The sequence below is a fragment of the Octopus sinensis genome, linkage group LG13 (assembly GCF_006345805.1).
Source record: "Octopus sinensis linkage group LG13, ASM634580v1, whole genome shotgun sequence".
NCBI lineage: Eukaryota > Metazoa > Mollusca > Cephalopoda > Octopoda > Octopodidae > Octopus > Octopus sinensis.
Window position 1 is genome coordinate 45,797,588 of NC_043009.1, and position 25,000 is coordinate 45,822,587.

The following is a 25,000-nucleotide window of genomic DNA, read 5'->3' on the forward strand; positions in this document are numbered from 1 at the left end:
ATATATATATAATATATATATATATATATATATATAATATATATATATATATATTATATTATATATATATATATATATATAATATATATATATATAGATATTATATATATATATATATAATAAAATATTAGGGAATAAATCCAAACTTATAGGGAAAAATCAGAGTTAGGATTAATCCAATTTTATGGTATAAATATATTATATTATATTATATTAAATTAGAGATAAAACCACTATTAGGCAAATCAAACAATGAAAAACATAAGCCAATACATAAAATTAATTTAATTTATACCATTTTAAATATATATCAAAAGTATTAAAAGTTTAATAAAAGATAAAGAGTTCTTTATCTTTTATTAAACTTTTAATACTTTTTATATATCTTTAAATTAATATAAATTAAATTAATTTTATGTATCGGCTTATGTTTTTCATTGTTTGATTTGCCTAATAGTGGTTTTATCTCTAATTTAATATTATATATATATATATATATATATATATAATATCTATCTCTCTGTCTCTCTTTATCAATACACACACACACACACACACACAACACACACACACACACACACACATATATATATATATATATATATATATATGAAACAAAGAAGTTAAATTTAGAATTAAAGAGTTAAGGTTTAGAAAGTAAGCATTAAATGCAGTATCCAAAAATTATTTCATGCTAAGGTCCAGGTAGTGTACCTGCAGAGCTCGTTCACTTTTTATGGCTACCAAGCATCCTCAGCGATACTGTACGGTTCGTCGTTGGATCTACGTCCGAAATTCCGAGGTGCACGTAAGGAGTATTTTAAGTGATTACTAGAGAAGACGGAGTATAACTAGAAGTATTTATTAGTATAACAATCCTTTCACCTTCATTCTTCTCTGCGCCTTAGCGGCCGTGGGACGATGTAATGAGACCAGATACCATGCCAAGTGCAAAAGCGCCTCGTTAGGTGACATAGTATGCTTCAAAACTTAGATTTACATTTTATTTTCGTTTCAATTTATATGCTGATGGTGAGAGTGCAGAATGTAACCGAAACGATTGTGGCTGTTGTGTTAATTAATGCTTCTAGTTACACTCCAACTTCAGTATTAATTTAAAATATATAAAGCTATATACACGCATATATGTATGTGTATATGTATGTATGGTGGATTCTCTTGTCGTCGTAAACGCGCCGTACATTAGCACATTGCCTCCATAAAATCGCCATTGTCCGTACAGGTGCATGGTGTACCACATGTCACATGTCGAAATAACAGAACAACATAAATTGAAATGTTTTGCTTAAGAAGATAACCCAACGCCCGGTCCGGAAATCGAAATCCACGATCTTCCTATCGTGAAGGATTTAATCATTTTTAAATAAATCTTCACTTTTAACATTATTAGCCACTTGTAGTGGAGGCGCAATGGCCCAGTGGTTAGGGAAGCGGACTCGCGGTCGTAGGATCGCGGTTTCGATTCCCAGACCGGGCGTTGTGAGTGTTTATTGAGCGAAAACACCTAAAGCTCCACGAGGCTCCGGCAGGGGATGGTGGTGATCCCTGCTGTACTCTTTCACCACAACTTTCTCTCACTCTTACTTCCTGTTTCTGTTGTACCTGTATTTCAAAGGGCCGGCCTTGTCACTCTCTGTGTCACGCTGAATATCCCCGAGAACTACGTTAAGGGTACACGTGTCTGTGGAGTGCTCAGTCACTTACACGTTAATTTCACGAGCAGGCTGTTCCGTTGATTTGGATCAACCGGAAACCTCGTCGTCGTTACCGACGGAGTGCTTCCATTAGCCACTTGTAACTTCATAAATATGCTCAGAAAGCAGAGAGCTTGAATTGAATGGAAGTTAAATTTTCTCTTCGATACATATTAAGCAAATACGAAAGTTTGTATTTTCGATGCCATACTATTATAATGAATGAATACCAACAACAACAACAAACAAGATCGTATATCATTTTGAAATTTTATTTCATGTTTTAACATCAAAGTGTATTTTCTGTCAAACTCTAGTTTTATATATACGGTACATTGTACTTTTATGTCATCCTCCTATAAATATGCAATTTTTTTTTTTTCTAAAATCGCTGCAAAATTTATTTCGTATCCTTCGAAACACAAAAGAAAGCAAGAAACATATGTGTATCGATGTGAATAGTCTTATTTAATTATTTATTTATTTATTTATTTGTTTATTTATCTGAAGAGCTCTTAAGATGGTAGACAGTGTAGTGAGTTTGAATTAATGATTTATACTTTTTTTCTCCCAACAATTATGCTTCTGAACTCATTCCTCACCAGCCTTTGTGATTCCTTTCATCTTACTGTGGTCGAAAATTTACATCAGAATCAAAGAACCATTCCTCTCAGTCAGTTCAAACAAATATAAAAATCATACACAATCAATGATAGAATTAGTATAAATAGCATAACTAGCTTTAAACTCTGCCTTTAGATACGTACAAAGAAGCCACATAGCCACGTACGGAGGACCAGTGTTATCCTCTAATCCCGACCATCGGTTCCGCTCCGCTGTGCCTACTATTACGTTTATCGAGCATCATACTAAACACTATAATCCTACCATCAGAATAAAGTAACTACTGCATGATAGAATCTCCTTGTAATACTCAACCAGACCGAGGTTTGATATATCAGGATCTTGGATACGTCGTTCCATATATCTGTATACTGATGTTCTGTTGTCCCTGACTAGAAGAAAGGCAAGATGGATGTCGACAGACAGCATAAACTTACGAACATTTATCAGTGCAAGCGTTTATATTTTCTTCAATGGATTTGAGACGATGTCTTTTAAATTCCAGATAGTGAGTAAAGGTGAATCTAACACACACACACACACACGCGCGCGCGCGCATCTACACATACACACAAACTCACATGCGCGCTAACTCACGCACGCGCACACGTACACACACACATGGATGTGTAAATGTGTATATGTATGCATCTTTGTATCTATCAATATATCTGTCTGAGTGTGTTTGTGTGTGGATGCGTGTGTGTTAGTGTAAAAGAAGACGAAAATCCAATTTTCATGTAAAAAAAGTTCCAGTAAAAGTATCTAATGTATAAAGTTTTTAACAACTGGCTGACTGTAAGCACAATAAAAACTAATGATTTTTCTTCAGTGTTCTTACTGAACCCTTAGAGCAGGTAATGTTATAAGTAATTTGTAAGCTAACAAAGAATCGAATCCTCAATAGCTACTGAAATTGAATAAGATCGAAAACAAAATACGGGATGTCACAACATTTTCGAAGTAATTAATTAGATAGAATTAATACAAGCCCCATCAAACCAAATTGAAAAATAATTTCACTGAAATACTTAGCAGCAAACCGATAAAGGTTTCCTTTTTAGATTTTAAACAAATACGTAAAGGTTTATGTCATTAAGGGGAAGAGAAAACAATGAAAGTGAAATGGGAGGAGTAAGTGAGAAAGAGAGATACAAAGATACAAAGAAAAATACAGGAAGAGAATAGTATCATACACTACAATACAAATCAGCTGAAATGCTTAGAAATAAAAAAAAGTGTGCCAACACATAATACATAATGTTTAGATTTTAAAAGCCCTAATGGAGGATTACCTTTCCCCTGAATGGTTTGAAACTATTAAATTGCTTCCATTCTTACACAGGGTACTTTTTATACAGCATATCGTATTAGTTCCCGAAAGAATTTGGGAAATGTATTATATAAAATGCTTAGAGCCAATATTTATTTAAGAATACAATTTTACTCTTAAATTTATTTATTAACTGTTTATTAAAATTATCGACAATTGTGGCAGTCAAGCATACATTGTTATGAAAACTGACATAAATGGAGTTAAATATTTGCAGTTGAGTAGTACAGCAGCTGAAATACATTTCAATATTCCTCTCACATTGAAATACATTACCATACAGCAGAAATATATTTTAATTTTTAAAGGAAGGACCAAAGATAGTGTACGTTTTGTTGGCTCTTAAAATGGACATAGAAATATCTAAATAAATTTATAATTTAATTGGTTTGTTATACTGTGAAACTCAAAGCTATAATGCTTTGTATAGCCACAGTTCATCCTTGCTTTCATAAATTTTTTAACTAAAAGCATTCTAGATTTGACCATCCGGTCCGTTTGTGTGTCGAACAATTTGTCGGCCAATGTAGCCATTATTTTTGAAGACAAAATTACCTGATTTGAGAGAATTTGGTTTATTAACAGGCCGATTCACCAGATGGCTACCCGTATTGGTTTTACTCCCCTTACGCCTTGTCGATCACTTACATATAAATACCGTTAGAACGTAAATTCAAAATATGTTGCCACATAATAACATTGAAATTAACTGGAAAGTAACTGACGAGGCAAAGCTAAACTATAGAATATGTGTAAATTACATTCATAAAATTATGGTTCCTTTTTGCCAATCGAAATCTAAATTATATATTCTGGTTGCGTATGAATCATATGATTAAATATATTAAATTTGAATTTTACTGTAGGCAAGAGAGTAAAAGTATAAAGAACCTATAAAGTTGCAAAACATCCGTTACTAGCAACATTTGAAAAATGTCCACTTTTCAACAAAGATAATTTGAATAAATAAAATGTATTCAAACTTCGGTTAACACAAGCGCTACACCAAAAATAAAAATACAATCAAACAAGGAAGTTATTGAGGAGAGTGAGCCAGATGTACACACGCACACAAAGTGAGAGAGGGTGGAAGGTGGGAGACCATTTCATCCGGTAACTCTTACGCAAGTTTGCCTTATAAATAAAACCAGAGAAATAGGTTGTCAGAAAGGCATTAAAATGTTAAAACTATTTATAGTAAAATTGTGTATTTGTGTATAAAAGGAGATTGAAATTTCAAACAAAAAAGTGTAACTCAAAATATAAACGTTTTAATATATCAGTATTAAACGATGTGGAAGTTAATCGAGTTGACGCAATGATTCAATGTATGTTTAGACTTTTATCCGCCATCTGTAAGACTACGGTAGGAAAGAGGTAGGTGAGGAGATTACAACTTCGTTCAGTGGCACATACATACATTAAAATCAGTTTTATAATCTAAACAAAAGCTGGTTTTCTTTTCTGAGTTATGACTTCCCAGTTGATGCAAACGTCTTCGGATCGTTACACGATAGGCTTACGTAATAACGTTAGTGCTGTCCCTTGAAAACTGACACTTAACATATTTATGATACCTGTTTAGAAAATATTGAATAGATACTATAAGCTGTTACTGTTCATCACCATGAATGGTTTGAAGAGAGGATTTTGGAATGATGTACTTAAATACTCAATTCAAAGAAACAGTAGGGCTTCCATTTCACTCGTAATTCTATGTTCTAACTCATATAATGAATAAGAACATATTATTTCGGTGTGATATTATATATCCCACAGTGTTTGCGATATGTACGTATAGCAAATGAAATTAAAAAGCTGTTGTTATTTATCCTCTAGTCATTTATGTTAGAGCTGAGATAATCTGAAGGGAACTTAGCTGCTACTTTTAGTGAATCAATTTTAGTAACTGGTTATACGAAACGTTTTAGTGAATGGTATTTTCATAAAATATCCAGATTTACAGCCAAAATCAGGTAGTTTTTGGCATTAGTTATCTAAATTACACGGAGCATGATTATTCTGAATAAATGTGGGAAGATAAAGAGCTGCATTGCGTTAGAAATAAACTGAAGATGCATTATTATTATTATTATTATTGTTGTTGTTGCTGTTGTTGTTGTTGTTGTTGTTGTTGTTGTTGTTATTATTATTAATAGTTCATAAATCGGATTTTGATAAATCTATTTCATTTCTTCGTTTACCCCAAACAATTTAGCAACAACTCAAACTTTAATTAAATTGATTTCTAATAGCTTATTCACGCCAACTGTTGAGTGCATCATATTTTAATTAATCAAACATTTTGTTTATTATTCATGAAGGTAAAATAAATATTTGAACCTAGGTCACGGCTTACGCACTTTTATCATGTTTCAAAATTAAAAAAACAAAACCAGCTTACCAATAAAGAATGAAGCATCTGTAAACTATACTGCACTTTTAGCCATTACGAAAGGTGACTTCCTGATATGATTCATGTTTACAGTCAGGTTATTGTGTTTTAATGAATCGAATCATTTAGCCACAGAAAAGCAGATATCCTAAATCGAACTCATTGTTCCTTCAAGTGAAAAAAAACCCTGTTTAATGAAATCCACCACTTCTGCAGCCTCTTGTTAAGAGGTAGAAACTATTCAGAAGTTTACATGCAAAATCTGCCGCAAAAATTCTTGTGTTCACCGTTTATTCGTGATCTGTTTCATTTCATAGTTACATCGCTCATTATGATATAAAAACACAGTATTAGTACATTGGTTGGTTTAGCTATTTTAATACTCTTTCGTACAGCACATAGATGCTGTGAATCAAACCACTGTGATGTACTGATGTTGCAACAATTTTAAAGATTTTAATTACTGACGCAAGGTGAAAAACATTGTTTGCAATATTCAATGAAGTGTATTGTTATTTTAAAATCATTTCAAATTAACATCTGTTATAAGAAAGATTTTCAGATATCATCGCTTGAATTGATTGTAGTCAATGTAATAAAAAATTTCCATTGTTGTTTTTCTTGTTTACTTCAGAAAATAATTGTTACTTAACGACACATTAAATTTATACTACTAGCTAACACAGAGACACACACACTCTCATACATTAACTGTTGTTACTACTTACAATTCTGAACAAAGAATGGCACAATATCCAATAGAAAGAGATAAACCCACAGTATATATGTCAAAAAGCGTTGGGACAGTTTCGTTGTGAAAGAAAACAGGTAACTTACGAAAACGTATTTTATTAAAAATACTCATATTAATGTGTTGATCTCTCTAGGAATGTTTTAGTTGATCGGTCAATCGAACTGATCTGCCTTTTCATTGAAATATAATGTATGTGGTAGACACTTCTCAAAATAATCATGCCTTTATTGTTATCTTTCAGCAACTGTCCATCCAACGATTTTGGACAGTTGTTATTTCACAAATTTCTCACAAAAGACTTGCGCCGAAGCACGTCTTTCATGGAGACGTAATAAGTATTTTATCTGGTATTTTATAAAACTACAGGCAAGGATAAGTACGACTGCTGGTGTATGCAGTATGTATGTACACACACACACACATATCTATAATGTAGATGGATGGTACAAGTATTTTAACAATGAGAATAGGACAAAGTCAATACAACAAATATTAGAATTAAATTCCCTGTAGTAACAGCATCAAATGTTTAGCTTCACTGGAAAAGGTTAACGCATTTATTGATAACTTTAGGCAATACACAAACGTGAATGCGAATTAGATCTATGTTGCGTTTATCTTGCAATCATTAAAGATGGAATATTAAACTTGGGTTTGGTAACTGTAAATCACCGTCGCTTCAGTTGTAACACAATGAGATTTTTGGGAGGGGCTGATTTCACGGAGAATTAAAAAGCCGCTTATGTCAAATTCATGATAAATTATTCCAAAACAGGAGAAATTTTGATGATATCTTGTATTTAATATTTCGTTTATAAAGTGAAGAAAATACTTATTCTTTTCTAAAACCAAATAATGATTTGAAACGTAACGGAATATTAAACGTTGTCATGACGTGCGTTGAAAATTCTAATATTATGTTGTTACATCATTGAATAAGTCACTATTACAACGAACATTTCAAAGTAATAAACTGATATTGTGTCTTACGATGACAGCAAATAATCAAAAAGAGGTATGTATTCAAGTATTGATGGATTCCATGAATTTTATGATGAAATTGTGCATTACAATGGTTAGTTATTGGAGAGATATACAAACTCAAAGTTTCACATACATGCACACAGAAAAAAAATTGACAAATAGTTGTAACATCGCTTGAAGGATTTGAGCACCGTATCTGAGGTACAGCGTACAACAGTGTTAATCACAAAACTAGAGCGCCATCACCATCATCGTTCGCTATCTAATTAAATAGCTACAATGACGTATTAGTGACCTGTCAAGAGGAATCCCAGTAGACAGCATACAAGTTATAGTATTATATATCTCTAATAAAGAAGGAACCAGAATATGTTTAGTCAGAAATAATGAAGATCTGGTTTCTTAGGGAATTTATGTACAGGCATAAACTAACGTTAAATTTATATTATAATTAACATACTACTCTATACACTACCGAGAAAAACGGTTTTATTCCTCTGTGTTTGTGACTGTACGCGTGCTACTCAAATCTAAGTTCCTAAATGGAATTGTGATATGTCTCTAGACGATTTGCTAATCAATATTCTGGACTACTCGAGTATTTCTGTTCAATAAAACTGTGGGGTTTTGTTACCAATAAAAAACAATTTATTTGTTAAATATTATTTTTCAAAATGTTTGCTAAATGTCTTAAATCTTTCTTGTTGACATTACTTTCTACATTAAACAAAAATTAGTGGACAATTTTTGCTATTTTTTCTTAAAACACACTAATATCAAAACGCTTTTCTAATATATTTCTATTTCTGTATAATTTTTCAGATTGGTAATATGATGTACCTCAACTTGAAACCAAATAATGCCCAATTGGCAAAAGGCATAATAGCCTTCCTGGAAAATTACGATACAGTACATACGTTTAGTCTCATTTCACAAGAGGAACTAATTGGCGATGGTTTTACTAGTGAAATAACCAAACTGATTCAGGCACACAAATGGATATTAGAAGAAAGTATAAAAATCTCGGAAACTGATACGGACGAAATAATTAATGTTAAGCTTCGTCAATTACGCGACAACAAGGCCCGTATCAATATACTTCATTGTAGCAATAATTTAATTACCAGAATCTTTAAACAGGTTGGTTTCTATTTTATTTTAATTTCGTCAATTGACAATATTTGTCTAATTATTTACATATCATTTCTTTTCTCATTAAATTTTCAGCCCGTACATCTATAGGACTTATTCAAATTAATTACTAATGTAAACTATTATCCCATCTTTTCACGTGTATCATTATATTTCAGAATTTTTATAAATATGTGTGTATGTGTGTGCAAATATATCTATATATATATATAAATATATAAATATATATACTCATATACTCATGTGTATATATAATCATACATATATATATATTATATATATATATATATATATATATGTGTGGTGTGTGTGTTGTGTGTGTGTGTGTATGTGTGTGTGTGTGTGTGTCTGTGTGAGTGGGTGTGTGTGTGTGTAGGGGAGAATTCACAAAAAAAACAAAAGACGAAGACAGGTGATGGAGACAACAAACAGATGTATTAGTTTAATGCTTGGGAAGTGAAAAAGTCTTTAACGTTTCGAGCCTACGCTCTTCCACAGAATGGAACACAGAAAGAAACAAGGAGAGAAAATAAATAAAGAATATATATATATATATATATATATATATATATATATATATATATATATATATACCAATCAAGGAACGGCCATAATAGGCCATTCACCCACTAGAAATAACAGCCAAAAGCCTCAACCGCAAAATAACATCAATTCCGTAAACCAGGAGAAAATTAAAAAACATTTACCCTGAAATTTCTTATACGATGCACCGTTTCATCTACTGTTTAATGGTAAACTAACCTGATTAAATTAAATCAAGCCAATCTACCATAGGCCCTTAGATTCATCAGTAAGAAATAGCCAAGTCGGAACAGATATTTTTCACGAGGCATTCCCGTCCCTGCCTCGGCAATATCTGACCTAAAATTTTCAAATCATCGCACTCGCGCCAAATTTATCGGCAGCAAATAAATATAAGCCGCCGATTCCATTACGGAATTAATTTTCTCCTGGTTTACGGAATTGATGTTATTTTGCGGTTGAGGCTTTTGGCTGTTATTTCTAGTGGGTGAATGGCCTATTATGGCCGTTCCTTGATTGGTATGTTGAACTTAAAAATGGTCTATGACTATTTAATTTTTTCCCACTAGGCCGCTGGTGGCAAAAAAATTCTACAAAATTTTTTGCCACCCTATATTGATTAATCATATATATATATATATATATAATGGGACAAGAACAACAAAAAAAAAACAGGTAGACGATACAAAGAAAGCAAGGACGGGTTATTCGAAGTTTTCTTTCTTCAGTCAAGCACCAGAATATCATCGCAATTTCGGCTAATTATTCTTGAGATTGCATCAATCTGGCCAGGCCCAGGGAAACACTAAGCTAAGTGCATTGGATTCTTTGGAAGGAAGCAGTGAATGTGTACCAAAGCAAGAACGGAAAAAACGGACAGTGTTACACAAATATAAATACAATAAAAATAATATCAGGACATAACAACAGGTGTCTTTCGACTAAGGACGAATTGAATTAAGCTGGCGAGTGTGGAAATGAAGCGTTACGGCAGAGATACAAACATTTCACAAACACTGGTAAGAATATCGATGTTGTACGGGCAACGGTCATACCATATATATATATACATACCCTTTTATTTGTTTCAATCATTTGATTGCGGCCGTGCTGGAGCACCACCTTTAATCGAACTATTCTTTGTAAGCCTATTACTTATTCTATCGAACAGATTTGCTGAACAGCTAAGTTACGGGTACTTAAACACACCAACATCGGTTGTGAAGCGACGGTGGACAAACACAGGCACACAAATATATACATGCAGATATATATTCTTTTATTCTTTTACATATTTCAGTCATATTACTGTGACTATGCTGGAGCACCACCTTTATTCGAGCAAATCGACCCCAGGACTTAGTCTTTGTAACCCTGGTACTCATTCTATCGGGCCCTTTTGCCGAAATGCTAAGTTATAGGGACGTAAACATACCAACATCGGTTGTCAAGCGATGTTGGGGGGACCAACAGAGACACACAAAGATTTACACGCACATACATATATATGATGGGCTTCTTTTAGTTTCCGTCTACCGAGGCTTCAGTAGAAGACACTTACCCAAGGTTCCACGCAGTGGGACTGAACCCGAAACCATGTGGTTGGTTAGCAAGCTACTTACCACAGAGCCACTCCTAAATAATACATATGTATATATATATGTTTGTAAAATTATGTATATGCACATACTTACACCTATACGTATATATATGTATATATATATATATATAATAATAAATATTAGGGAATAAATCCAAATTTACAGGGAAAAAAATCAGATTTAGGATTAAATCCAATTTTATAGTAGAATATTATAAAATATTATTAGAGACAAAACCACTATTTTGCAAAACAAACAAGGAAAGACTTAATCAATACATAAAATTTAATAAATAGTCAAAAAAACCGCCACTACAATCGTTTCTTGTCTTGATCGACAATCTTCAGGTGGACTTCCAATATGTCAGTTTCTTTGAAACTGACATATTGGAAGTCCACCTGAAGATTGTCGATCAAGACAAGAAACGATTGTAGTGGCGGTTTTTTTGACTATTTATTAAAATTTTATGTATTGATTAAGTCTTTCCTTGTTTGTTTTGCAAAATAGTGGTTTTGTCTCCAATAATATTTTATATATATATTATATATATATATATATATATATTATATAATATATATATATATATGTGTGTGTGTGTGTTGTGTGTGTGTGTGTGTGTGTGTGTGTGGTGTGTGTGTGTGTGTGTGTGTTCATATGTGGGCACAGTACGTCACGAAACATATATAACAAAAAAGTACGAAGCACGAGTACATGCAACATGAACTATTCTTTCGAACAACGAAGGACACAAATGGAAAACAAAACAAACAACATAAAGAATGACCATTCATCAGCTATTGGCTGTTTTTCTAGTCTTGTATTTGGAGCATTTAACAAACAATATACGCTTTTGATAATGCAGTTGCTCCCGCAACAAGTTGCATTTGTGTGTGTGTATGTGTGCGCGCGTGTGTGTGTGTGTGTTTGATTTTGTCGACTATACAGTATAGTAAGGTCAGTTTGGCATCGTCTGTGAAAAAAACAGAACGATGGCGCAATTTACTCGACTGGAAATTTGGAAACGATATGATGCACTGCTTGGCACCATGTCACATGTCACAAGCAGGAGAACCCAGTCATGGCTGTCAGACAACTTCTGCGACCACGTCACCCCTAACTCCTGGTTACCTGACTCCCCAGATTTCAACCCCATTTGATTACTATGCGTGGGGCACAGTTCAGCGAGAGCCCAACAAAACTCCTTGTGACACCAAAGATGAACTGATGTGAAGGATTATGGCAGTATTCACCAACTTAAAAAGGAGACTATCCAGAAGAGTTGCTGAATATTCCAAAGTCATCTGGAGGCATTGTTTTGAGCCAATGGCGATTTTATAAAATAAATTTTCTATTTAGTATTTCAATATATTTTTATGTATGGTTGATAAATATATCTGTTAAAATGAGCAGCCAGTGTTATTTTAATTTTTGTGTAATTTAGACGTTAGTATATTCTCCGCATCCTGTGTGTTTGTATATATATATATACATATACATACATATATATATATATATATATTATATATATATATATATATATATATATTATATATATATAATATATATTATATATATATATATATATATATATAATATATATATATATATATATATATCTATATATATATATATATATATATATATAATATATATATATATATATATATAATATATATATCTATATATATACATATATATATATATATATATATATACACATATATATATATATATATACATGTGTGTGTGTATTATATATAATCCTCCTCTCTAATAGCTGAATGATATACGTATAATTGTAAGAGACGATACCATTTAAAGTTGTATTGATACATGAGTTAATATACACTATGCTGCAATTTAATACATTGATTTTACTGTCTTTTAACAAACTGCATTGTTTCTCTTTTTTATTGAGCTTAACAGTGTTACAATAACCAATTGCTCATATTTATAAATTTTATGGCAATTTAACGGTCTGTTTCAGACCAAGAACATCATGATACGTTTTGCTCCATTACCACTATGTAACATTTTTTCTTCTCTTTTTATTCCACCGAGAGAAAATATCTTTATTTCTTCTAATAAACTATTAGCATAATCATTATAGTGCTCATTTTCTCATAATAGTAATCATTCTCACCTTGTCACTCCTACCCTTTATTATCGCCCTCACCTTTGTCATCATCATCGTTATCATCGCCGTCATTGTTGTGAAAATGCAATGAACTTTGTGTATGCATGTTTGTGTTGTTTGCGTATACATGTTTATACGAAAATATACATGCTGTTCATGTATGTATTATTTTATACGTAACAACTTTGCCTAGCTTTTCATTACCAAACTGCATCATGTCATTGCCGTTAACTCATTCTCAACTCGCTGGCGAAAATTATTATTTGTCTACCGCATCTGTCAAAGACGTTGAATAAAGCGTTATTTCCAATACAGCAATTCAGTTATCCTTACAAACGCTCGTCGGTCTGAAATTATCAGTTCTGTCCTCTGGTATTTACATTTCAGTCATCGACTTCTTTTCGTCATCATTATTATCATTATCATAATCTTCATCCTGTCGTCTGTTATCGTTCGCAAACTGAATTTATTGGGGGTGTATATTCTGTATCTCGCCAGTACCGCCATCCTCACGAAGCCCATTGTGAAACTGTGTAAGTTCAGCAATTCAAGACACCGTTATAAAAAATATGCAAGCTTCCGTCTACCAACTCATATGAGAAACTTCATGCTTAATATTAGTGTCATTTATAAAAGTATTCGTTATTGCCCAGCTATATGGACCATGTTGGCCATATGTCTTGAAGAATTTGGGCGAAATTATTCCTTTAGGAACAGCAATACTTTACCATGAACATTTTATAACCGAACTCTCTGCTTAGGAACTCTATTCTTTTCCTGTCTCTTGGTCAGGAATCTTCTTGTCAGCACCAACACATCGTGTGTCAGTATTACCCACACTGAACATCATTTATGTAACCTACCCTCTTCCTTCAGTGCATAGAAGATCTTTCATAGCAGTGACTTGAATTGCGATCTCACATCCTCAACAAAGTAAAGCCAGCGTCCAAAAGCCTGGCTTTCAACTTTAGAATCTAAAAATATTTCAAATCCTGGCAATTAAAAAATTTGTCTTAAAAATTCGAAGGTGTCCTATTTTTGCTGCTACTATACATGCAAATTCCTTTGATTGTATCTAAAATTAGAGCCTTCCACTCTCCAACTGACTGGTATAGAGTTGCTTCTAGACCATAGACAATTGCGTTTCTATCGCTTTTGTAACGGCTTTAGCATCTCAAAGCCGATGTATGTCGTGTTATCTTAACACATACCGACTTAAAGGTCTCTTTTCTCATCTTCATGTTTTCCCTGTTGTGAGTAATCTTTAGCCTCACACTTATTAAAATGCACAAGCGTTCTCTCCACAACTCTTCTTCGTGACTCTCTCTTTTCATAGTTCTTTTCTGCAGTAGTTGATCTGTATTTTTTCTTTAATAAATACCTTAACACGCAATGATTTCACCAGCTGTAGAAAGCTTGAGAAGCCTTGACCAGAGCCCGTCCCATCAGACCAAAACGTAAGAATATATCTGATCTGTAATATAGTGTGATGAATATGGATGATACAAAGATAAACGCTCGGCAATGATGAGGCGGCGTTTAGCTTCCCATTCTTACTTGATGTTTTTTCACAAATTATGTCACTAGTGTTTTGTTAAGGTATAAGCAATACTCTGGATTGTTTGGCTGTACTACACAGTGTTTATGTAAGGACTATTCATTTAAATCTTTTAATGAAAAATTTAACATCTCATTAAAATTTACACTGATTGTTTATTCGATAATTCGACAATGTATCAAATATCTTACAAATGTTTTTCTTGCATAGCTTAATCAAATTTCATTTTAAATTAAAACGATGTATAATGACATTGCATATATACAGCTGGTCACGTACAAACTCAAACGCATAATTGTGTGTGTGTGTGTGTGTGGTGTGTGTGTGTGTGGTGTGTGTGTGTGTGTGCGTGCGTGTGTGTGAGTATGTTAGAAATTTCAGACACACTTTGTGTTCTGTATGCAACAGACATGTAATTATTCGCAATATTGATGTATAACCAAGATAATTTCTCTGCAGTCTTCTTTTACGTAGCTCGCTGCAAGTAATATGAAATGTAATAAGTTAGATACTGAAGCTCTGAATTTATTCATTATTAAACCGGAGCAAAATAGAATAATTAGATATTAACTTTCAAAGATTTCAAACATTCCTAATTTGCAACAGAATCGTTAAAGTTTATATCGTAGACAGCAGAATTACATACCTAGGTAACATAAAATATATATCCGAAGGAAGCGAATTTCTATATACTAATATCCACTTTCAGTGGTCTCCAAACACGATTTAATACAAAGACCATTGTGTACATAAGATTTTATGTCTAGCGACTTACTGAAATCACTGTATCATTCAACCGGTTTTTATGCGAATGTGATAATTAACAGTGAATATACAACTTTCGAAACTTAAATTATAGAGCTCCAATGTTGCAGGTTTGTGGCCGAGACGCACCCGATGGCTGGCTTCATCTAGCTCTAAATAGTTGTCGATATATTACACAAAAAGGGAAGGAAATTGAGAGCTGTTTTTCTATTTTGCATTGTTAAGCTCAGTTGTTCCTGTAGACATAGAATTAAGTAATTTTCTACTGTACCAGTCTAGTGTTTCATTGAATCCGCGTGCGAAGAATGAGTCTTCAACAGCACCCTAATGCATTTCTCGATTATTGTGGTGATGGTGATAAGTAATATGTTAAGTAAATGGTTGGATTTTGTTTGAATGTAGTATAAGGAGTTGTCATAGATCCTCACCATGTTTATTAAAAGACAGAATTTTGTATTTTGAAACTGATAATCAATACCTTGTGTATATGAACGGCGTGCTGGCAGAATGTAGACCAACATCACTTCGCTACCAATAAGGGATACATAAAAATATCCAAACACACCTTCCATAGAACGAACGAGCGTAGTTACAATATTAGAAAATTATGATCGACTACTTGCATACCAAGGATATATTGGTTCACATATACATAGCATAAAGATATAAGCCCTGTCATTTTGAGGAATGGATTAGCTGATTAAAATAATGCTGCTACTTGATTGCTACTTCATTTTGACGACTTTGGACAAAGTTAACTTCGGTAGGATTTGAACTCAAAATGTAAAGCGACAGAACGATGTATTAGGTTCAGTACTCAACGATTCTGCCATTGTATCACACCGTTTGATGTCTAAAATTAAGTAGAATTTTTAGTGTTTCTATGTAATTACCCTGTAAAGGATATATATTACCATTCTTGTTTTTATTTTTATTTTTGTTTTCGTTTTTTGTATTTATATTCGTGTGGCTCTGTCCGTTTTTCTGTCCTTGTTGCGTTTACATTCGTTCCTTTTTCCGAGAAATCTAATGCTCACAGCTTAGTTTTTCCTTAGGGCTGGCCGCGTTGGAGCAAATATCAGAATTAATCAGCCGAAATTTGCTATGATGATCCGGTTTCTGACTGAAGATTAAAGGCTTCGACTGACCCGTCTGTTTTCTGTGTTCGTCCCTTTGTGTATTTCACGTTCTTGTTTCTTTATATAATTTTTATACTTATATATATATTATATATATATATATTATATATATATATATACACACAACTTATATTTGGTATAACTAGTAAAATACATTAGTTATTTTACGGTCAGTCCTATAATCTTAAACATGTTACATATTCAGTCATATTGAATAACACAAAATAATATATGATATAATTGTACTTTTATTCTGTTCTTTCATATATTCTGCATAAAAGACTTGTTGTGATTGGTATTAGATGAAATTATTTTTTCTCTCAATTCACATAGTGTTCTTAGTCGATGCTTAAACCCTGATCTATTTGCATTCAAAGATAAAAGACAAATCCGTTGTTTCATCTATTGCTACAGACATGTGATTATAAAGCTTGCTCTTTTTTTATATATAGAGAAACAAAAACGTCTATTAAATCGATACCAGTATGTTATTAGAACTTACATTATTAATCCTCGGGTCATTTGTTAGGTTAATTCCTTATTGTGTTAGGGCATTAAAGATATAAGTTAAGCGGTAAGGCTTTGAAATGTAATCGGAAAGCGAGAAGCTGGCTCATTTATCCAGAAGCTGTTCTAGAGCGATCAGCAAACATTGAGTATTATATGTACATAAACGACCCACCGAAATACTGAAAGCAGAGGTTCACTTTATATATTTCCAACAGCATTCGATTGTCTTTTCTTTCAATGTTCTTCAAATTCAATTGATCGTGTCTCGTTAATTTAAAACCCCTTAAACAATTTTGTTTGGCCATATGTTTTCTTTTCATAGCATTCATAACATCTTTTCCTTTCAGATGAAACACTATTTTTCATTATCTGTTATACAAAGCTTCTCTTTATATTCTTTTGCATATCAATCATTCTTGTGGAATAATTGATATTTTTTTCTCTCTGCGTTTTCAATCGTTGTCATATTGCTGTAAGCAATTCGACTCGATCCTCTATCTAATAAAACGAATTTTCTAAACATCTGCTTCTCAATTTTATGTGTCAGCTTCGCTAATGTATCACTGTAACAAATAATGTTCAACAATGTCAGTTCACTATGCTCTCACTAACGTTTTAATAAATACATTCAGCAGCGTTTTATAAAATTGTTTCTTTATTGTCGTGGTTTATCTTATTCACATTAGCTTTATTTTACATCTCGTTATTTCATATAATTAGGATTCGATGCACAAGAGCCTCGCTTCCGTCATCACTTGAATATTTATTCATCATAATATTTTATTTGATGGCAGTCTTTATGAATTCCATTATCCATTTTATCATAATATTGCCAATTTATCTTGATGTCATCTACGTCTATGACTATTATGATTATTCCTGTCAGTGTTGCTTCTATTGATACGGCACTTGTTAGATAGTTTACACTGTAATCATATGTTTGGTGCACACCAGGCAAATGATTATAATAGAAGAAGCTCATGGGTAACTGAATCCAGGAAATATATCGATTACCGATTGAAACCATTTAATACTATTTGTTCTATAAATACGCTTCTTTTCTAGATTAAGGGGAATAGGTTCCTTTACATGGAATGATTCATTTCCTTTGCAACATACCAGATGTTGCACAACAGTCAGATTTATGAAAATATATAGAGTGGGTAAATAATTGCGGATATGCTTTTAGCAAATTTCGGCTCAAACCAACAGTTCCATGTTAAAAAACAAATATTTGAGAATAGCGTGAATATCACATAATTTTGGTAGATTCTTTTATACATATCTGTACATTGTAACGTAAGCTTCATTCAAAACCAATCGTAAGATGAACGACACTAAAATCACTCAGCCATGAAACAACTTTTACAAAAGAACCAGTCTTTGTATGATTCAGTTAAAACCATTCACAAACATCTTTAAATTTCTCTTACAACAATAGCAAATACACTACCATAAAGTACAAGAAATTTAATAAGATTAACGAAAAACAAAACAAAATAAACTGAATTATCAAAAAGCAAAAAACAAACACATACAGCCATTTAATAAATGATAACAAATAACGAGATAGGAAAATATCTAATCAGCAAATGCGGAACGCAAACCATTCAATTAACAAACAGTAAACCATACAAGCCAGTGATTACGAACATACCACCAAAACCGAGTTGCAGAAATTCTCCTATGAAGATCGCAACGACGTGAAATTCAAGACGCAAATGCATAAATACATAGTACCACGCATATACCCACATACGTATATATATATATATATAAACAATATATTAAAAAGAGAGATACAATTGACAATCTAATATAGTATAACATAATATTTTATAAATATGATATAAGATAACATGTTTAAAATATCATTAAAAACCAAAGTAGTCAACAATTTGTTTCGACATATAATACATATTTTGACATATAAATAATTCAGTTCACTTACATAAATCCCATGAGAGCCAAGGTTTAAAGATAGACGAAATCCCGTTTGAAAGGACGGCTGGATTGTTAAAAAATTAAATCAAATGCCAATGTGTTGTGAACGTGAGCATTAACTTTTCAATTACATAGCAATTACAATTAAAAGACAACAAAGTTATAACGGCCAAAATAAATAAAGCAATAGAAACTACAACTATCGCAATATGTTTCTATATATCTCAACTAATATCAATCCAAACACGTTTAGGTCGAAGACAATATTTCGCTATTATAATAACATACAACAATAATATATAGGTATACAAATTAAATATCAGAGTCTTATTTAATCTAGAAACTTTAATAAAACGTGTAAAAAAATATATATGATAATTAAATTGGTAATATATAAGAACTCTTCTATTTATGCAAAGTAATTGTTATAAAAAAGATTGTTTATAAAATGTTGTGTTTATTTAGTTTATCTATGGGGTGTGTGGTGCGTGCGTGTATATATACTATATATATATATATATATATATATATATATATATTATATATATATATATATATATATATATATATATTATACATATATATATATATAATATATATATCTAGATAATATATAATATATATATATATATATATATATATATATATATATACATATATATATATACGTATATAGACATACATAGTATATGTCTGTTTTATTGTACGGTACATGTTTCAATAAACGCAACTTTTTATTAGTTATTTGAGTATTTTAAAATACAAAAATGTAAAAACACTCTAACATACATAATATTTATTAGACTTGATAAAATAACATGAATATACATAACCCCTATTTATTCTCTCTCTCTATCTCTTACACACACAAATACACAAACAGACACACAGCTATATAAAGAGTTTTATTTGTATTTAATGTTTTGTTTTCTGTTACCTAATTTTTTTAAAGTCGTAATTTTTTAAAATTTATCTAGTGAAGAGGTTTCTAGAGGTTATATGACCAGGTTCGTCATACGGTGTGCAAAGAAATAATTACTCCTCCTAGTCTTGAAGCCGGTGTTGCTACTACTACTACTACTAGTAGTAGTAGTAGTAGTAACAGTAGTAGCAGTAACGTCATTATTGCTTTTGTTGTTGTTGTTTTTACTGTCCTTGTTTATCAGTCAAGTACTAGTTGCAATGATCTCACTGAAAGCCTAGCCTCAAAATTATTTTTATTATTATCATTGTTGCTGTTGTTATTAAGGCGGCGAGCAGGAATTGATTTCAAATGGGAAAGTAAGATAAAAATATATATGATTTGACCAGGAATAACTTGATACCTGGATCTGCCTACCTCATAGATGTTATATATATATATATAGATATATATATATATATACACATACATACATACATACATACATACATACATACATACATACATACATACATACATACATACATATATGTGTATATATATACATATGTATATATATATGTACGTATGTATAATATATGTTGTATATATATATATATATATGTATATATATTATATTATGTATGTATTATATATAGATATATAGATATAATATATATATGTGTGTGTATATATATATATAATATATATATATATATATATAATATCTATATATATATTATATATATTGAATTTACACATATAGATATATATATATAAATTTAAGAATGTGTGTCTATCTGTGCGTCTGTATATGTGCATCACTAAAACTCGAGAACTACACAACGGATTTCATTCACATTTTACACATGTCCTACTTAGGGCCTATGCTGTGTCATTGGCCCAAAAATATTTTTCTTGCCTAATGTGAGCCCGGAGCAATCTCTTAATTCTTACACTATTTCTGTATAACGTGTCAAAAGTGAACCAATAACATCACTATAAATACTTTCACAATTATATGGTTTCAAATTCAAGTAATTTCATTATGTATCCATATACATTAATTCAATTTCTATTACTTTCAATATGCATTTATGGATATGATTGTATATGTATGTATGGTGGTGCCCCAGCATGGCCACAGCTCGTAAGCTGAAACTAGATAAAAAAAATATATTATATTATATATATATATATATATATATATATATATATATATATATATATATATATATATATATATACATATATATATGTATATATTATATTTATTTTTTATATGATTTTTTGCATATAAGCATATACATACATGTATGTATATAATTATATATATATAAATGTGCATATATATATATATATGTGTGTATATATACGTATAAACTAAAAGAAGCCTGTCGTATATATGTATATATATATATATGTGTGTGTTTGTCCGCCTAGCATTGCTTGACAACCGATGCTGGTGTGATTACGTCCCCGTCATCTAGCGGTTCGGCAAAAGAGACCGATAGAATAAGTACTGGGCTTACAAAGAATAAGTCCCGGGGTCGATTTGCTCGACTAAAGGCGGTGCTCCAGCATGGCCGCAGTCAAATGACTGAAACAAGTAAAAGAGTAAAAGAGTATATGCATATGTATATATGCGTATATATGTATGTATACATATGTATACATGTATATATATATGCATATATGTGTATATATATATGTATATATACATATATATGTGTCTTATATGTATATATGTATATATAATTATATGTATATATATATGTATATATATTGTGTATATTATATATATGTATATATATATATATATATATATATATATAATATACGTATGGATGTATATATATATATATGTGTATATATTTGTATGTATATATATGTATCATATATGCATATAAAGATATACATATGCATATCTATATGTATATATATATATATATATATATAGATAATATATATACATATATATACTATATATATATATATATATATCATATACATATACAGGCGTGGGCGTGTTGTGTGCTAAGAATCTTGCCTGCCAACCACATGGTTCCGGCTTCTGTCCCTGGGTACGTGTCTTCTACTATACCATTGGGCCGTCCAAAGCCATGTCAAAAGGTTTGGCTGAACAAAGTGTGTCCTATATATATATATATATATATAGTATGTATGCGTATTTGTGTCTGTGTTCCTCCCCACCATCGTATAAAGACCAATGCTGGTGCGTTTACGTACTCGTAACATAGCGGTTCGGTAGGAGATTCCGATAGAATAAAGACCAGGCTTACAAAGAATAAGTTCAAAGCTTGACTTCTTCAACTAAAAGGCGGTGATCCAAAATGGCCACACTCAAATGACTGAAACAAGTAACAGAGTAAAAGATTAACATATATATATATATATATTGATAAAAATGGTAAGACAACAAAAGACCTCGATATTATGTAAATAGAGTAATTTATCTGTAAAATTAATAAGTGACAACTATTCGGTAGCCATGATAAAACTCCGAGTTTCGGATGCCGAGGTTGAAAACCACGCCGTCATATCTTCAGTTATCTGGCCAGCGGAAAAAATGCTATAAAAATGACCGGTATACAAAGGGAAATTGCTGTGTCATTGACCGTTATTAAGACAAAAGAGCTATTTGAACGACCGCTAAGTGCGGATATGGATTAAAAGTAAATGGGTAAAAAGGTTCATTGTATTCGCGTAAGTGCTCATGTCCATACCTACAAATGCGCGCCCGCTCACCCACGTACATGCGCCTAAAAGTATACACTCATCCACCCTCACTTGAAACGTACATATTCTCACCCGCACCGTTCGCCATATATTATATATATATATATATATATATACATATTTGGAAAGATTTTTTTCTCAAAGAGTTAAGATTGCGAAAAGATCCTTTTAGAAAGTCGAAAAGCACTAACCTTTGGGAAGAGATTTTACAAAATATGTGTGGGTTTTTGTTTTTATTGATGTGAAGGCGATTTTAGTTCTTAATGTTCGTGTTATTACATATAGTGAAAAACAACTTTCACCATATGTAATAACTCGTGCTTGAAAACGTTAAGAACTGAAAGCGCTTGCACATCTTTAAAAGCAATGCTCACACACATTTTGTGAAATCTCTTCCGAAACATTAGAGCCTTTCGACTTTCTTAAAGGTTCTTTTCTCAATCTTAAATCTTTGAGAAAAAAATCTCTCCAAATATTATAACTGTATCAAGGATTTTCCAAAACACTCCAAATATTATATATTATATATATATATATATATATATATATATATATATATTATATATATATATATATATATACACACAACATATACATATATATATATATATATATATATATTATATATATATATGAGTACACATATATATGTTTACACACACACATATATATATATTATATTTATATTAGAGGTAATGTTATGACAACAAAAGAATGAATAAGACCACGATATTATGCAAATAGAAGAATTTCTCTGTAATAAAATAGGTGAGAATTATTCGGTTGCCATAATGTAACTCCTAGTTTCTGATGTCGGGACGGAAATCTGCTCCGGCATCAAGTCAGTTATTAAGACAATAAAAAAACTCGGACTTTTATTACGGCAACAGTACAGAGCTCGACCACCTCCAGATTTCATCCGATACTATGCAGTAGTAGTAGTATATATACTGCCAGTGTTGAGTTCGGGCTTTGCAGCATAATGTCGGCTAGCCACATCGAATGTTGGTAATACCCAAGTTATAGACTCTGGTTGTTATCCTCGCTTGGTCAATGTGAGTGTCCCTTTCAGGACTGTATAGTTTCCATAAATAATAACAGGAATAAAGGTCAGAAGAACGGTTATTTACAACATTATGTTATGCATATTAATATTTGATTGAAGGTCATGCATCCATTTCCAAGTCAGTTTATCTTAATCATTTTGATGCGACTTTACCCAATACGATTCTCTCTCTCTCTACCTTTTTCTCTCATCTTTTATCCAATTCTTTTTTCTCCCCTTCACCGTTTTCTATCTGTCTCTCTCTACTCCTCTTTCTCATTTTCTCTCTCTCTCGTTGCTCGCACGTGACCATCGTCCATCTTTCTTTTCCTAAGGTGATCATCTTTCTTTTGTTGCAGGGCTGTCCTACAGGTTGGACATGTCCTCTCTCTTTCTCTTCTATCTTTTCTCTTGTCAAACAAAATTCGCTATTTTATCTTCGTCTCGCCTAACGAGCCGCCATGTTTGTTTCCGTTCGGTTTCCTTGTTTGTCACCACTATCTCGTTTTTAGAACTGTTTCATTCAAGAGAAATCTTCAGGAAGCTAGTTAACAAGAATTGTATTGGCATTTATACATTTAGGCAGGTTTAAAGGGGTGGTGGTGGGGGACTTTTTTGGGGGTAGGCATAGCGCAAAATATCATACTTGGGGGAGTGGTCAAGGAGTCAGTGGTAAATTAGATAAAAGAATAAATAAAAGAATAAAAAAATAAAAAAATAAAAAAAATAAAAAAATATATATAAAAAAGAATAGAGTTTTAGGTAAATAAGGGGATTCTCACTTATACCTATACACATATGTATACATATATACACACACACACACACATATATACATACACACATACATACACACACACACATATACATATATATACACATACACATACCTTAGATTACCTTAGAATCCAACTTAACCAAAGCTAACCTCCTTGACGTCACCCTCGACTTAAAAATCTCACTTTATTACCCGTACCACAAACCTAATGAATCCCTTAGATATATAGATATTAATTCCAACCACCCCAAAAATATATTAGATAACCTAGTAAAAAGTGTCTCAATTAGAATTTCTAGCCTGTCCGCCACGGAAGATATCTTTAAGGCCGCAGCCCCCTATTACAACGAGGCCCTGGCCCG

General features: G+C 31.9%; 1 protein-coding gene across 2 annotated transcripts in view; it reads left to right on the forward strand.

Moving 5' to 3' along the window:
* LOC115218291 (glutamate receptor ionotropic, NMDA 3A-like) overlaps nt 1-25,000 on the forward strand; it is an 810,188-nt gene that overhangs the window by 491,244 nt on the left and 293,944 nt on the right. For both annotated transcript variants that reach the window (XM_036508342.1, XM_036508343.1), the window contains exon 2: nt 8,628-8,945. In XM_036508342.1, the coding sequence (XP_036364235.1) occupies nt 8,628-8,945 (318 nt within the window). The remainder of the gene's footprint in view (nt 1-8,627; nt 8,946-25,000) is intronic.